Below are 16,799 nucleotides of genomic sequence, written 5' to 3'. Positions count from 1 at the left end.
AGTACCTCCCTTGATCTTGATTGTATCCTTCTGTTAATGCAATTTAGGATTGCATTGGCTTTTTTGGCTGCCGCTGCACACGGCTGGGTCCTATTTAGCTGGTTGTCCACTAAGACTCCAAGATCCCTCTCACAGTGACTGCTCTTAAACCTGGTTTCACCCGGTCTATATGGGTCCTTTTGTTTTTTCTTGCCTAATGTAGAACTTTACTTTTCTCTGCATTGAATTTCATTTTGTTAGAGAGGGCCCATTCTCCAGGATGGGGTGTGTCTCTGAAATCCTTTTTGGAAGAGGTGGAAACCCCAGGATGGGATAGGGAAAAACAAAACGATCAGTTGAGTAATGTAGTTCAGAACGACAAAGCCAAAAAAAAAAAAAAAAAACCAATCTGTAATTAGCAGGAAGAATTTAATTGCCCTTTTGCCAACATAACTGATTACAGTAGACTGATCCGAACCTTAATTAGAATTGCAATTGCACACGATACTTGCCTGGATAAATCAATTTAGCCTTAGTTGGTGTGCCATAAATACAGCCCCCTTTCCCCCCCCCCCAAATAGCTGCTCAATTTTGGAAATTAAAAAACAACAACATCTTTTTCACCCCCCAAACTCCGTCCTTTCTGCTGAGATTTTGGAGAGGTAGAAGGAAGGAAGAAGTGTCGGGGATTCATGTTCCCAGGTTCTGCTTTTTTAATTTGCTTGTGAGTTTAAAATGTAAACATTGAGTCGGTATTTGGGGGAGGGGGCCAGGGGAATGTTGCAGCTGTGATCCAGTTGTGTCTTGTGATGGTAAAGCACAAGAGAGGGAGCAGGTGGAAAAGAAGGGGGGGAAATTGTGATTGTTTTGCAACTGGACTTCGCCTGTTTTTCAGCCCACCCTTTTTGGAGTCTTTCGATGACACTTAATGGTCATTTGATACTCTTGGGATAATCTGAGACATTAGATCACCAGGAAAGAACAGCAAATAGTTCCCAAAGGCTTGTATTTTGAGACTTTGCTTTGGTTCAATCCTCCAGTCCTTAACTTGGGGCTCCTGTCTGGTGTCTTGGGTGGTGGGCTTTTGTTGGGGGTGGGTCTTTGCTCCCTGATTTTTTGAAATCAAGGGGAATCCCTCAAATGCAAACCATGAAGCTTCAACCAAAATCTGCAAGCCAGCCAGGGTTCTCCAGTTCTGCAGTCTCCCAAATATAATCAGGTCTTGGGCTTGGAAAACCCAACTTCAAGAGCATCCAGATGCGCAACAGAGCAGAAACCTCAATTTCTTGAGCACCAGGACAATTAAAGGGGCTAAGCACAGGTTAACTGGAAGAGGGTTGCAGAATGAAAGAGCAGCTACACTAGAGGGGTCTACGGCCAACTCGCCATGGCCAACTCATCATGGCCAGCTCACCATGGCCAACATGCCACAGCCAACGCATCACGGCCAACTCACCAATGCCAACTCATCATGGCCAATTCTTTATGGCCAACATGCCACAGTCAACTTGTCATGGCCAACTCATCATGGCCAACTTGCCATGGCCAACTCATCATGGCCAACTTGTTATGGCCAACATGCCACAGCCAATTTGTAACAGCCAACTTCCCAGGCAAACTCATCATGGCCAACTCGTGATGACCAACATGCCACAGCCAACTCATCATGGCCAATATGCCAGGGCCAACTCGCTGCGGGACAAGCATGACACCACAATTGAAGAAATAGAACCATTAAAGAAAGGATGCCAAAGGAGGGACAAAATGAAATGCAAATGACAAAAATTAAAATTATTTTTTAACTACAGATACTCCTTGACTTACAACAGTTTATTAAGTGAACTTTCAAAGTTAAAACAATGGCACTGAAACAAGTGACTTATGACTTGTGGGATCAATTGTGGGGTCAGATTGTGGTTGTAAGTCGAGGACTACCTGTATTTTAAATAATTACATTGAATTGTTGAATTATCCCGCGAGTGTCCCGTGGCGAGTTGGCCCTGGCGAGTCATGCCATTGCACACAAGAGACAAGTCAGGTGCATTTTCAGAGACGGTGTGATGCTGACTCTGCCGTGGCATGGGACGGAGGCTAGCAACATATGCCTTCTGCCACGCCAATATTCCCTCTCCTTGTCAACAGAAAATCTGGACTGGGGAAGGGGGAATCACTTTGGTTCTTCCCCTCATCCCTCTGAGCCCTGGGGGCATTTTGCAATATTTTAGATGCTTTGGATTCTGACATCCCTATTAAAAATATTTCCCGGTCCCCAATTGTGCCCCTTGATTAATTGAGAAGACTGACAGATCAACACCAAGCAGTTAATTAAGTTTTACAGTTCTCCTGTCTTCTTCCCCCCTCCCATCCTCCTCCTTTCCCCGCTGGTGACAGACTGTTCTTCTGGTTGCCCCAGCAAAAGGGCAGGTTTTACACCAACCGCGATGCCCGCCTACTCTTCTTGATCGTCCGGGCTTTGCTGGTGTTCACCCAACAAGACGTTGGCGGCCCTTAAGACTTCCTGCCGAGCTTTAGACCTTGGTGTTCTCCACACTGGCCGAAGGAGCAGCCACCCCCACCGCCGTCGTTTCGCCGAATCTACTTAATGAGGAACACGTCGGCGGTGGCGTTTGGAGGGAGGCTGACGTCCTTTTGTCAGCTGCTTGCTCGGAGCGGCCTGAAGTTTTGTGCCGCTAAAAAGAACGGCTTACCGCTCTCTCCGCTCCCATTGATCTAGCAGGGCTGAGACGATGCCGTACATTGAAAGGCACTGTCCAAAGCTGATCATTAAAATCTCAGGGAGAAGGGACAGGCGAATGTACAAACCAACAGAAAGGAATAGAAATCCCGCATCGCATTTTTTTTAATGTTCCCCCAGGCCGTAGTGAGCTGTCTCCCTCTTTCTAGAACCCCTACAGATTATGGGTGCGAAGTATTTGAGCAAGGCGGAGATCTTACCATTGACTTGCAGGTCGTGAGGAAATTAAAGGGAGCGTCGTTTCCCGACTGTGTGTGAAGCCAGCACAAGCCTTTCTTCTCCTGCATTTGTTGGCTGGTTTAGTTTACAATTTAATTTAGGGGTCAGCTCCAGGCCTAAATGGGGGGGGGAGGGGGGGGACAGTGTGATTTGGCACTGACATTTATAAGAGCAATTGATTTCCAGGAGCTTAAGCATCCCATAATCTCTTTCTGTGGCCCCTTTCCCTTGCTCTCCAATTCCCAAGTCATAATTGAAGAGAAAATGAATCTTTTAAAGAGATGGCATACAGCTCCGTCATATAGACTGGGTGAAACCCAGCTTAATAGCAGGAACTCTGAAAGGAATCTTGGAGTCTTAGTGGAAAACCAGATAAATAGGAGCCAGCCGTGTGCAGCAGCAGCAGCCAAAAAAGCTAATGCAATCCTAGCTTGCATGAACAATTAAGTTCAAATGAGGTACTAACACTACTCTATAAAGCCTTAGTAAGGGCACACCTAGAGTACTGCATCCAGTTTTGGTCACCACACTATAAAAAAGAGGTTGAGACTCTAGAAAGAGTGCAGAGAAGAGCAACAAAGAAGATTAGGGGACTGGAGGCTAAAACATATGAAAAACGGTTGTTGCAATTGGATATGTCTCGTTTAATGAAAAGAAGGAATGGGGTGACATGAGGGCAGGGTTCCAATATTTGAGGGGTTGCCCCAGAGAGGAGGAGGGGGTCAAGCTGTTTCCGAAGGCACCCGAAGGCCAGACCAGGAACAATGGATGGAAACTGATCAAGGAGAGATTCGACCTGGAAATAAGGAGGAATTTTCTGACAAGGAGAACAATCCACCCATGGAACAGAAGTTGCCTTCAGAAGTTGTGGGACCTTCATCCCTGGAGGCTTCCAAGAAGAGAATGGACTGCCATCAAATGGTGTAGGGTCTTCTGCTTGGGCGGGGGGTCAGACTAGATGACCTACAAGGTCCCTTCTGACTCTGTTAACCTGTTCATTGCAGGATCTGGGAATCAAGTGAGTTCTGCATAGAAGTAAAGCAAGCACCGGCCATATCCACTCGGTCAAACTAGATTGTAATACTCTCATTTCTGTCTTTGTGAAACTCAACCATTTTTTTCCCCTCTTTCCTTCCAGCGCTCCGATGCCCTACCTCATAGGAGTTCATTTAAGTCTGATAGAGGTAAGTCTCTTTGGCCTGGGAACAGGGTTGAAGTGTCAGAAACTTCCCCTCTCAATTTGATTCTGACATTTTTTTGGCAGAAACTTTTTCAGTAACTGTCAGGCATCTCCAAACTAGGTGCATAGTTGTTGTTGTTTTTTTCCTCTTAAGCTGTAAACCATTGCAGGCATTTGAGAGGGAGTTGCAAAAAATAGGAGAAATTGTATAAGATTAGAAAGAATGCAGAGAAGAGAAACTGAGATAGTTAGGGAGCTGAAGGCTAAAACATGAAGAACGGTTGCAGGAATTGGGTATGTCTAGTTTAATGAAAAGAAGAACTAGGGGTGACATGATAGCTGTCTTCCAATATTTGAGGGGCTGCCCCAAAGAAGAGGGAGTCAAGCTATTCTCCAAAGCACCAGAAAGCAGGACAAAAAGCAACGGATGGAAACTAATCAAGGAGAGAAGCAACATAGAACTAAGGAGAAAATTTCAACGAGAACTATAAAACAGTGGAACAGTCTGCCTCTAAAAGTTAGGGGTGCTCCAAAAACCAGGGTTTTTAAAGAAGAGATTGGACAGCCATTTGTCTGAAATGATACAGGATTTCCCAGCTTGAGCAGGGAGGGTTGGACTAGAAGACCTCCAAGGTCCCTTCCCAGGAAAATTTTGGGTTTTGCTTGTGACGGAGATAGACTGTATGTTCCTTGAGAGTTAAAATATCAAACCTATCCATAACTTGTTGGGACTTATTTGCTATGGCTGGAAAACTCTCCACTGAGATAAAATTATTGGTGTGTGTGTGTGTGTGTGTGTGTGTGTGTGTGTGTGTGTGTGGAGTGAGAGTTGGTCCACTGTTTCTGATTTAGAAACCCACCCCAGTTTCCCCAAAGTGGAATTTTCCCCCCCAATTCCTTTCTTCCCAAGTTCTCTGTCATCACCTCATCCTTCATTCAGCTTACGGTTTCTATTTAGCCATCTCTAAAGCAACTTCAAAGGAGCGAGAAATTTGGTCAGGCACCAAACACAAGACAGAAGGGGAAGGGTGTTCTGCTCTATGAATAATGGAAGATCTTAATTTGTTTATGGCACTGGCCATTCCAATTCTGGAAACAGAAGGATAAGCGCTCTGTTAAGATTAAGATCAGATCATCGGAGCATCTCGCCCTGATCCTTCCTGCCTCTTCCTTCAAAGTTTTCGTGGCCGAATTCAGACGGTTCTTTGTGGGCCTCAAGAAATAAAGGTTTTGTCATGGCCCCTGTCGGAGTCTGAATCTGAGGAGGAAGCCGGACATCTGACAGAGAATGGGAGTGTGGTACTGTTTGTTGTGGAGGAAACTGGGGAAGGGCAAAGTCCGGCTGGGCAGAGCAGGTAGAACAAGGGAGAAGGGGGTTTAGAGGACAAACCAGCCCACCCTTTCTTCATCCTAGGGCATGCAGGGAGGAACGGAGAAGAGAGCAACGTGGGGTTGCATGGCTTACGGGGGAGGAAAGGGCCCTGATTCCCTTCATTAGCCACAGCTGGGAAAACAGTTGATAAGAAAGGGAGGCTGTATGTGGCAGGCTGCTGGGAGCAAACATGACTTTATCCTGTGTTCCTGGCTTATCTGTGTTCCTGGCGTCTTTCCAACTGTGTAAGTTTTGCTGTGCCTTCAAGTCTGAAATTCTTGCTCCTGCCCTGCCAAACTAATTACTTCAGTTTGGCTTGGTTGGAGTTTAAGTTACAGTTTGCGTTGACCCTGTTTTGGACTTAATTTTCTGCAGTCAAAGGCTGTTCCTGGGAGAGTTTTTCTCCAGCCAGAAGGTAACTTGGACATTGGGGACAAAGTTGGAGATAATAAAGAGATTCTTATTGCTTATCTAACTGTGTTGCCTTCGTGCCATGCCCTGGGTCATCACAGGGACAATGGATGGAAACTGAACAAGGAGAGATTCGACCTGGAAATAAGGAGGAATTTTCTGACAAGGAGAACAATCAACCCGTGGAACAGAAGTTGCCTTCAGAAGTTGTGGGACCTTCATCCCTGGAGGCTTTAAAGAAGAGAATGGACTGCCATCTGTCACAAATGGTGTAGGGTCTTCTGCTTGGGCAGGGGGTCAGACTAGATGACCTACAACGTCCCTTCCGACTCTGATTATTTGTTATCTGTTATCTGTGTGTATGAATGGGCGGAAGTCAGAGGCCACCTGTTGCCCATGGGTCAAAAGGGTCAGAGGTCAAAGGACATGCATTGCTTAACCCTACTGGTCTGTGGAATAGCTCTTTCAGATTGTAAATCAAGAGTGTGATTTTAATTAAAGCTTTCCTTACCCAATCGTAAAAGGAGATCTGGTCTCTTTCCCCTCTTGAACGGCCAAATCAATGCATTGTTGTTTGCAAGTTTTCCTGTAACCTCCAGGTTTCCACAGCCTGCTTGGACGCCTTGTCCAGAATCATGAAACTTCCTAAGGAGACCTAGGAGCTCCTAAAACATCTTGGTTTGCAAATCTTTCAGAACTGAATGGAACGGAACGGAACGGAACAGAACAGAATAGAAAATATAGAATGGAGTAGAACAGAATAGAACAGAAAATAGAATAGATAGAGATTAGATTGGATTGGATTAGAACAGAACAGAACAGAATAGAACAGAAAACAGAACAGAGAATAGAACAGAACAGAACAGAATAGAATTCTTTATTGGCCAAGTGTGATTGGACACACAAGGAATTTGTCTTGGTGCAAATGCTCTCAGTGTACATAAAAGAAAAGATACATTCGTCAAGAGTCAAGAATTATCAGGTGCAACACTTAATGATAATCATAAGGTACAATAAGCAATCAAATTATACTAGGAAACAGACAATATAAATCATAAGGATACAAACAACAGAGTTATAGCCATATAGTCACAAGTGGGAGGGGACGGGTGATAAGGAGTGATGAGAAGATTAACAGTAATAGTAGTGCAGACTTTGTAAATAGTTGGACGGTGTTGAGGGAATTATTTGTTTAGCAGAGTGATGGCGTTCGGGGAAAAACCCTCCTTGTGTCTAGTTGTTCTGATGTGCAATGTTCTATAGTGTCGTTTTGAGGGAAGGAGTTGAAACAGTTTATGTCCAGGATGTGAGGGGCCTGGAGACATTTTCACAGCTCTCTTTTTGATACAGGTCCTCCATGGAAGGCAAGTTGGCAGCAATGGTTTTTTTCTGCAGCCCTAATTACTCTCTGAAGTCTGTGTCTGTCTTGTGGGGTTGCAGAACCAAACCAGACCATTATTTATTTGTTTGTTTGTTTATTTATTTATTTATATTTGTCAATTGCTTACAAGATAATAGGTATAAGTAAAAACATAGTTATGAATACATGGATACATATAAGAAAAATTTAAAAAATATATAAAAGAAACAATAGGACAGGGACGGTAGGCACGTTGGTGTGTTTATGCACGCCCCCTACAGACCTCTTAGGAAAGGGGTGAGGTCAATAGTAGACAGTCTAAGGTTAAAGTTTTTGGGGTTTGGGGAAAAAAACCACAGAGTCAGGTAGAGGATTCCAGACATTGACCACTTTGTTGCTGAAGGCGTATTTCCTGCAATCAAGTTTGGTGTGATTAACCTTGAGTTGGTATCTATTGTTTGCTCTTGTGTTGTTATGGTTGAAGCTGAAGTATTCATTGACAGGTAGGACATTGCAACGTATGATTTTATATGCTATACGTAGATCGGACCAAAGGCGGCGTAGTTCTGAGTTTTCTAGGTCTAGAATTTCAAGTCTGGTGGCATAAGGTATTCTGCAATGAGGAGAGGAGTGGAGAACTCTTCTTGTGAAATATTTCTGGACTTTCTCCACTGTGTTAATATCAGATACGTAATGTGGGTTCCAGACTGATGAGCTGTATTCAAGTATTGGTCTAGCAAATGTTTTGTATGCTCTAGTTAATAGTGTGATATTACCAGAGAAAAAGCTACGTAAGATTAGGTTAACAACTCTTAACGCCTTTTTGGCTATGTAGTTACAGTGGGCTCTAGCACTTAGGTCATTAGAGATGAGTACTCCAAGGTCCTTGACAGAGTTTGGATCATCAACAAGGTCTTGACTATTCAGCTTGTATGTTTATTTTCCGATTTTTTTTGCCAATATGTAGGACAGAGCATTTATTTGTTGAGATTTGAAGTTGCCATTTGCTTGACCATTCTGATACATAGTCGAGGCCTTTTTGAAGGGTAGCAGTATTGTCTGTGGTATTGAACAGCTTTACATCATCAGCGAAAAGAACGCAATTGCTCTTAATATGATCACAGAGGTCATTTATGTCGAGTATGAAAAGAGTTGGTCCTAGAACACTGCCCCGGGGGGACACCACTGTTGACAGGTACAGAATTTGATAGGATAATTTTATAGAAGTACAGATGATAGACTCAATAATTCCTCTGTAGAACTGGATTAGTAGCTCCTTGGGCAGTTTGAGCTTCCTGAGTTGGCACAGAAAGAACATTCTTTGTTGTGCTTTTTTGATGTTTTTGATGTTAGGTGTCCATTTTAGGTCATGTGGTATGATAGAACCTAAAAATTTGATGGTCTCTACTGTTGATACTGTGTTGTCTAGTATTGTAAGAGGTAATAGTATGGGAGGGTTTCTCCTAAAGTCTACCACCATTTCTACGGTAGATGATTTAAACTCCCCAACGATTTAAAGTGGGCTTTTCTGCTTTTCCTCAAAGCATTCTGCGGCGTGGGAAAAGAGCTGAGCAGTCGATCAAGTCTAGTTGGGTTGATTAATTGATGGTGCCACTTCTTCTTCTTTTTTGCCAAGGGGACAAGGCCTCATTGATATCCCTGTGAGTCAAAGGCATGTTTTATCACTTTGTCAAAGAAGATACATCACCGGTGTCAACTGAAGTACCGTTATCTACTTTAAGAGAGAGGCTAAGTGGACATTTATTGAAATCTAGCTGTGGACTAAAGTAAGGCTGAAGTCTTGCTCTCTGGAAGAAATTCCTGAGTGAAGAACAATGGGTTTCGCTGCTACTCTCCAAACACCATAAAATTTGACAACTCAGATTGCATGCTGGGTCTTGTCTTCTCCGCTGGGGAGACTTTTTGGGAACAATTCAAGAGATGAGATGAGATTATTACTTTAGTTGTTAAATTTCACTTGTTGATGATCCACAAACAGGGTCCTACCCAAATAGCACTGGAGGTCTTAATTATAGAGGCATCATTGAGTGCTAAATTTCTGTGGAAGACTGAGAAGTCATCATGAATTTGCAGTTCAGTAAAGACATAGAACAAAGCCTTTTGGAGGACATTGTTGTAGACAGATTTGGACATGAGGAGGTTGGGGAGGAGCATGGGCCAGTCCTAGAGTCTGGGAAAGGCTAGGACGAGGAGGCAGAGGTGGGGCCAGGGCCTTCGACAGTTATCAGCTGCCTTCGCAGTCGGAGATCAGTGGGGCAGAAGAATAGCTGGAGCCTGTTCCCAGTGTGCACATGCACAGAGCTGCCAGGAGAAGGGAACAGCTAAGGAACAAGGGTTGACTCGAGAGTAAAGGCACAGGTGGACATTGAATGGCCCCTCCCATAAGGAATAAAGAGGAGCGAAAGGGGAATGGAGACAATTAGTTTGTTTAATTAGTGTGAAGATTTGTTCGTGACTCTCAGAGACTCCTTGCCAAGTATTTTCTGGTACAGCATTGCGCTTGGAAGCTATTGGCCTGGCAACTCTTGAAGCCTGATAAGATCTGTGGTTGGAATTCACCCTTGAAAGACTGTTTGCAGGGACTTTGCTGGATGTGAATGAGAAGAATTCACATTAGCCTATTAAAAGGGGGTTTTGTCAGGACGAGGAGTCTGCTTCATGATTTTGGGAAGCCTAGGTCAGAACAGAACAGATATATCTAGCCTAACCTGACTAGAAGAAAGGAAACCATTTGGATAGATAGATAGATAGATAGATAGATAGATAGATAGATAGATAGATAGATAGATAGATAGATAGATAGATAGATACTAGATAGATACTATATAGATAGGTAGGTAGGTAGGTAGGTAGGTAGATAGATAGATAGATGATAGATAGATGATAGATACTATATAGATATATATACATACATGGATAGGAGGTAGGAGGTAGGAGATAGATAGATAGATAGATAGATAGATAGATGATAGATACTATATAGATACTATATACATACTATATAGGTAGGTAGGTAGGTAGGTAGGTAGGTAGATAGATAGATAGATAGATAGATAGATAGATAGATAGATAGATAGATAGATAGATAGATAGATAGATACTAAATAGACAGGTAGGTAGGTAGGTAGGTAGGTAGGTAGGTAGGTAGATAGATAGATAGATAGATAGATAGATAGATAGATACTATATAGATGGTAGGTAGGTAGGTAGGTAGGTAGGTAGGTAGGTAGGTAGATAGATAGATAGATAGATAGATAGATAGATAGATAGATAGATTGATTGATTATAGATATAGATATAGATAGATATAGATATAGATAGATATATATTGGAGACAACTGAATTTTGGAAACCACCTAACAACATGTTTGTACTCTTGAGTTTGGGGCATAAGTAACTACTTGCTTCTCCCTGTTTCATTTTCAGAAAGTCAGAAACATTTCTCTGGATGATGTGGTCATCCTGAATGTGGACACCAACACACTGGAAACACCTTTTGATGATCTACAAAGCCTCCCCAATGACATAGTGAGTACCCTAAGATTCCTTCCTGGTTCTTTTTCCTTGTATTCTCAAAGGGTGGTCTACTGGTTCTCCTAAACAAAGGGCCACTAAGTAAAGTTTTGCAGTCAGACGATGGAAAGGTTGAATAACTCCATCATCCTTAGGAGGTGAAAGATGGTGAGGTTCACACCCATCAGTTGGTAAAAGTGGTTTGCCAGGATCGGATGAGGGAAGGGCTCACCTTGGTCTCTTCAACCTTTGATGGTCACTGCTGTAGGAGAGTCACCTCTGGGCCAGCAGATAGCCAACATAAGATGGAGTGGAGGACAAAGAGACTTTCCACTAGCTACCAAAAATTAAAACCAGCAAATACTCCAGAGAGGTCAGTAAAATAAAACCAACCAGCAGGTTTAAAAGCAGAAGAAACCCCATAGAGCAAACACCAAGCATAAAATTAAAATATCACCCATTAACAACAGCTCAGGAGAACAAAATAGTGGCCGCTTCGAAAAGTTAAATAAAATAGACCTCGACAGATATTCCAAACGTGGCGTAATTAGGACTGACCCCTCAAATGTCACAGAGGGGAGGAAGGGGCAAGCTATTTTCCAAGGCACCTGAAGGCCAGACAAGGAATAATGGATGGAAACTGATCAAGGAGAGATTCAACCTGGAAATAAGGAGAAACTTTTTGACAGTGAGAGCATCCAACCCATGGAACCAAAGTTGCCTTCAGAAGTTGTGTAGCTTCATCCCTGGAAGCTTTCAAGAAGAGGGTTGGGCTGCCATCTGTCAGAAATGGTCAGAATCTGTCAGTAGGGTCTCCTGCTTGGGTGGGTGGGGGTTGGACTAGATGACCTACTAGGTCCTTTCCAACTCTGTTATTCTGTTAAATCTCCTCTCCAGTTGACTGCTTGGAGTGTCCCTAGAAAAAGGCCCCCGTGTTTCTGTTGGGAAATCTTCTCCTTTGCTGTTTCTTCCATGCCTTGATAAATGTTTGTACTAATCCCCAAGAGGAATCCAGCATCTATCATTCTGAAGCTCCTGCTTGGTTGCCCTTTTAGGAGAGGATTTATGACAAGAGGTTCACCAAGGTGGAGATTTGTTGGTAGAATGGTGTCAGGGCCACCACCGGCCTCTTCAAGACAGCATTTATTCCAGCCCGTCAAAAGCCCTTCCATCTTGGAGGGGGGGGAAGCTAATTGGCTTATGATAATTGTTTCTGATTTGTGAAGCATCTTTTCCTCTTCTCGCTGGTTTGGTGGTCGTCTTCTTTGGAGAAGGTCACCATCAAAGAGGTTTGATTTCTCTCATCCCTTGTTGGTTTTTTTAAATTTGTTAACCGGGTACCTGAGCATGAAGTTTGTGATTTATTTATTTTTTTAAAAAATGTGCAGTGTTCAGCTCCCTTTTTAAAAGCAACTTGGATTGAAGGAGGTTTCTCTCTTTTTTTTTCCCCCCCCTCCTCCTTCTTTGGATACCATGTTTTGCAAGTTCGGTGTTTTTCCTTGCTTTTTATTCATGTTGACAACTCAAAAGCCATGGATCTAATTAAAAGAAATTCCTCTTGCACCCTTGCTGAACCATTTCATTATGCCGCACTTCACAAATTGCATTTCGAAACATGGTGATAGCTTAAATCTGACCTTTCCTCCGAAACCGCCAAGAGTATAGAAATGTGCTTTAGACACACAACCAGGATTGGTTGTGAGTCTCCGCGACAGCTCTTGGAAAGAAACTGCTCCTTCCTGGAGAGGCGGTTGTCCACGTTGAGGGCAGGGTGGCCCTGGGGACCTCTGCCGTCTTGCAAGGGGAGCTCTGCTGAAGATGTTGACTTGTGGACAACTTTCCCAAGAGTGTAGAACGTAGTAGTAGTAGAGGCGGGAGGGCATGCATAAGTGCAGGAACGTGCCTATTGCCCCTGTCATTGCATTTTTATTTTTCTATTCTTGTTCTCATTTTTGTTTGACAAATTCTAATACATGTTTCCCTGAAAATAAGACCCTGTTTTATATATATATATTTTTGGGCCACCCAAAAAAGGCACCAGGTCTTATTTTCGGGGAATTTCATCCACTGACAAACCTCACTTGCGTGCGTTGCCCCCAGCCTCCTTTTTGCTGTCAGAGGCCTTCAGGAACTTCTTCTTCTGTGGCCGGCAAGGCTTTCCTGAAGGCCTCTGCAGCCGGTAACAGAGCTCTGGATCGATCCAGAGCTTTGTTAGCAGCTACAGAGGCCTTCAGGAAAGCTTTGCCAGCCTTGCTGGCTGCAGAAGAAATGGGCCGGCAAGGCTGGTGTCGGGGTGGGCAAGGCCTGGCTACAACTGTCCAAAGGTACGTAGTTGGACAGATCCACCGCCACCTCATCCCCACCCTAGCTTAATTTTTACCTGTCCACTCTGGGATCTTAATTAGGGCTTATTTTGAGGGGTAGGGCTTATATTGGGTGCACGTGTAAAAATCAAGCTAGGACTTACTTTCAGGGTAGGTCGTACTTTCGAGGAAACAGGGCAAATAAATAAATAAATAAAATAAGCATGGTGCTTTTGACACTTCCTGTTCTCAGGACGGAAGAATTTCAGACCAGATGTTGATTTCCTCGACTTGTATGTCCGAGTCCCACAGGCCTAAAGGAACCTTGAAGAGCTAATGGTTCTTGTCTGTTGGAAATGGTGTCCAAGTAACCACCATTCACCCATGTTTTTTCTTCTGATCTTGGTCTGTGGGGGCTTTCAAAGTGCCTCTCTTCCTGTCCTGAAATATGAGAGGGAGGAAATTGGCAACAGAACTGCTTTGCTTGAAGGTGCAACCAATTGTAGCAACCATTCAATATACACAAGAATATATCCACGGAGTCAAGTCTCAGATTTCTGAAGAGACCTGTGATGACCCGGGGTGTGGCACAAAGGTAACACAGTCACATAAGTAAGAAAAGTCCCTTTAATACCTCCAACTTTGCCCCCAATGTCCAGTTGCCTTTGGCTGGAGAAAAAAACTCTCCCAAGAACAGTTTTTAAGTGGAGGAAATTCAAGTACAAAGTATATATAAACTGTACTGAAAACAAACTGAAAACAAAGTACATATAAACCGTAAATAAAAATCCGCACAAACCACGCTGCAGCAATTAACTGGGCAGGGCAGGAGAAGGAATTGCAGACTTCAAAGGCCAATAAAACACACACAGTTGGGAATACACCAGTAACCAAGATAAGCCTCGACAAAGATAACTCACGGTTTGTTTCCAGCAACTTTACTGTGCATAGCTTGCCTTTTTAAACACTGTTTCCCCAGCTGCAGCTAATGAAGGGAATCAGGGCTCTTTCCTCCCCCGTAAGCCATGCAACTCATGTTGCTCCTTCTCCGTTCCTCCCTGCATTCCCTAGGATGAAGAGGGGGGTGGGTCTGGGTCTTCCTCTGAACTCCCTCTCCCTTGCTCTATCTCTCCCCTGCTCTGCCCAGCCGGACTGTGCCCTTCCCCAGTTTCTTCCACAGCTACTGGAGCCACACTCCCACTTCCTGTCAGCTGCTCAACCTCCCCCTTGGAATCAGATTCCAACAGAGGCATGACAAGATCTTTCTGCACCTCCTTTTTTTTTTCTTAAACCATAACTTGGTTTTTTTGGTTGTGTTAATGGGTTTTTCTGCCTGTTTCTTTTTTGTTTGTTTGTTTAGCATTGAGGAGAGTTACCGATACAGATAATCAGATTTGGAAGGAACCTTGTAGGTCACCTAGTCCAACCCCCTGCCTAGGCAGGAGACCCTACACCATTTCTGACAAATAGCAGTCCAATCTCTTCTTGGAAGCCTTCAGTGATGGAGGCTTCCCACAACTTCTGAGGGCAACCTTTGTTCCATTGGTTGATTATTCTGTCAGAAAGTTTCTCCTTATTTCCAGGTTAAATCTCTCCTTGTTCAGTTTCCATCCATTATTCCTTGTCTGGCCTTTGAGTGTCCTGGAGAATAGCTTGACCCCTTCCTTTCTGTGGCAGCCCCTCAGTTGTGGTGTCGTAGCATTTTCCCTTCCCTTGTGGTTTTAAGAACTTGAACTGAAGCTGAAAAATGTTATGATGGTCCTTAAATCAGCCCAATGAGGAACTTATGCTGCTCAAGGACATGGCATTAAGGTGCGTGCATGGTAAATTTTATGGCTATTTTATGACTTGAAGAAGTCTGAAACCCTACAATAGAGAAGAGAAATGGTGTTTAGCCACCAAGTCTAGGTATATGAAGATGGAACAGAAAATAAAATTCTTTATTGGCCAAGTGTGATTGGACACACAAGGAATTTCTCTTTGATACATAAGCTCTCAGCGTATATAAAAAATACATTAATCAAGAATCATAAGATACAACACTTAGTGATAGTCATAAGATACTAAATAAGCAATCAAATCATACTAGGAAGCAAAACAATATAAATCGTAAAGATACAAGCAACAAGGTTATAGTTGTAAGCGGGAGGAGATTGATAATAGGAAGGATGAGAAGTATAATAGTAATGCAGACTTAGTAAATAGTTTGACAGTGTTGTGGGAATTAGTTGTTTAGCAGAGTGATGGCACAACTGTCCTTGTGTCTAGTTGTTCTGGTGTGCAACATTATTTTTGAGGGTAGAAGTTGAAACAATTTACGTCCAGGATGTGAGGGGTCTGTAGATACTGAGATATATTTTTCTTCAATGGCAGGAGTGTCCATGGTGCATCTATTCAACCGTGGCCATTTTAAGATGGGTGGTCTTCAACTCCCAGAATTCCCCAGCCGGGGATTCTGAGAGTTGATGTCCAGAGGTGGCCAAGGTTGAGTAGGCACAAGGGACACTCCTAGGTTTCTAGAGGAACATTGCTTTAGAGCAGGGATCTCAAACTCAATTTCATCGAGGACTGCATCAGGGCTGTGGTTGACCTCGGGGGGCCAGGCAGGCATAGCCAACTGATGGGTGTGGCCAACCAGGCATGTTTGACGCCATCCCCGAACTGCTGGCATGTTTCCTCATCACACTGAGTAGACCGGGCCAAAACCAGAGGTGGGTCTTCAGCAGGTTCTGACCAGTTCTGGAGAACCAGTAGCAGAAATTGTGAGTAGTTTGGAGAACTGGCCAATCCCACCTCTGATTGGCCCTGCACCCAATCTCTTCTCTGCCTCCCATTGAGTCCCAGCTGATCGGCTGGGTCTTCTTTGGTTGCCCCGCCCAGGAGAACGGAGCTGGAAAGCAGGTCAGTGGGGTGAGGAGCAGAGGTGGTATTCAGCAGGTTCTGAACAGTTCTGGAGAACCAGTAGTGGAAATTTCGAGTCGTTCAGAGAACTGGCCAATACCACCTCTGACTGGCCCCACCCCCATCGATTCTCTGCCTCCCATCGAGTCCTAGCTGATTGGCTGGGTCTTCTTTGGTTGCCCTGCACAGGAGACTGGAGCTGGAAAGCAGGTTAGTGGGGTAGGGAGGGAATGGGGATAACCTTCCCCTGCCACGCCCACCCAGCCACGCCCACAGAACCGGTAGTAAAAAAAAAATTGAATCCCAACCACTGGCTAAAACTATGTTGGCCCGATCTTTCCTCTTTGCATTGGGTAGAACAGGCCAGAGCAACACGGGTATCAACTAAAAAAAATACTTCATTGGTCTTTTTAGTTGGCAGTAGAAAGGGAGTGCATGTCAAGTCCTAATAAATCAATCTGAGAGATGCGGCTAGAGACTTATGAATTGAATGGAGGTGCCTGTTGGAGTCCTGACAGCAGGTGGACCAGGCTAAAGTGATGTGGACCAGATCCGACCCCATCGCTGGCCGCATCCCGCCTTGAGTTTGTCACCCCTGCTTTAGAGGATCTGAGAGAGACCCATGGAACCTGGATGCTCCTGGTCCCTTTTGGGAGCTTGTCCAAGTCAGCGCGAGCCGAGATTTGCTCAGTTCCTGTCACGGAATGTTCTTTTGTGCTGATGTTAATGAGACCATCGGGCTGCGTTCACCTGAAGTGCCGCTCTGTGAATCAGAGGCAATTAAA

The 16,799-nt window shown here is 44.1% G+C and overlaps 1 protein-coding gene across 5 annotated transcripts in view; it reads left to right on the top strand.

The window, feature by feature from the left end:
- Positions 1–16,799, top strand: part of DENND1A (DENN domain containing 1A) — a 207,570-nt gene that overhangs the window by 123,040 nt on the left and 67,731 nt on the right. For all 5 annotated transcript variants that reach the window (XM_087943987.1, XM_087943984.1, XM_087943986.1 and 2 more), the window contains exons 11-12: positions 4,092–4,137; positions 10,724–10,825. In XM_087943987.1, the coding sequence (XP_087800113.1) occupies positions 4,092–4,137; positions 10,724–10,825 (148 nt within the window). The remainder of the gene's footprint in view (positions 1–4,091; positions 4,138–10,723; positions 10,826–16,799) is intronic.

Source organism: Notechis scutatus, chromosome 15, assembly GCF_049901735.1.
Source record: "Notechis scutatus isolate UNSWTSFEM ecotype Mainland chromosome 15, rNotScu1.2, whole genome shotgun sequence".
NCBI classification, from domain to species: Eukaryota; Metazoa; Chordata; class Lepidosauria; order Squamata; family Elapidae; genus Notechis; species Notechis scutatus.
This window is presented reverse-complemented; position numbering and strand designations above follow the sequence as displayed.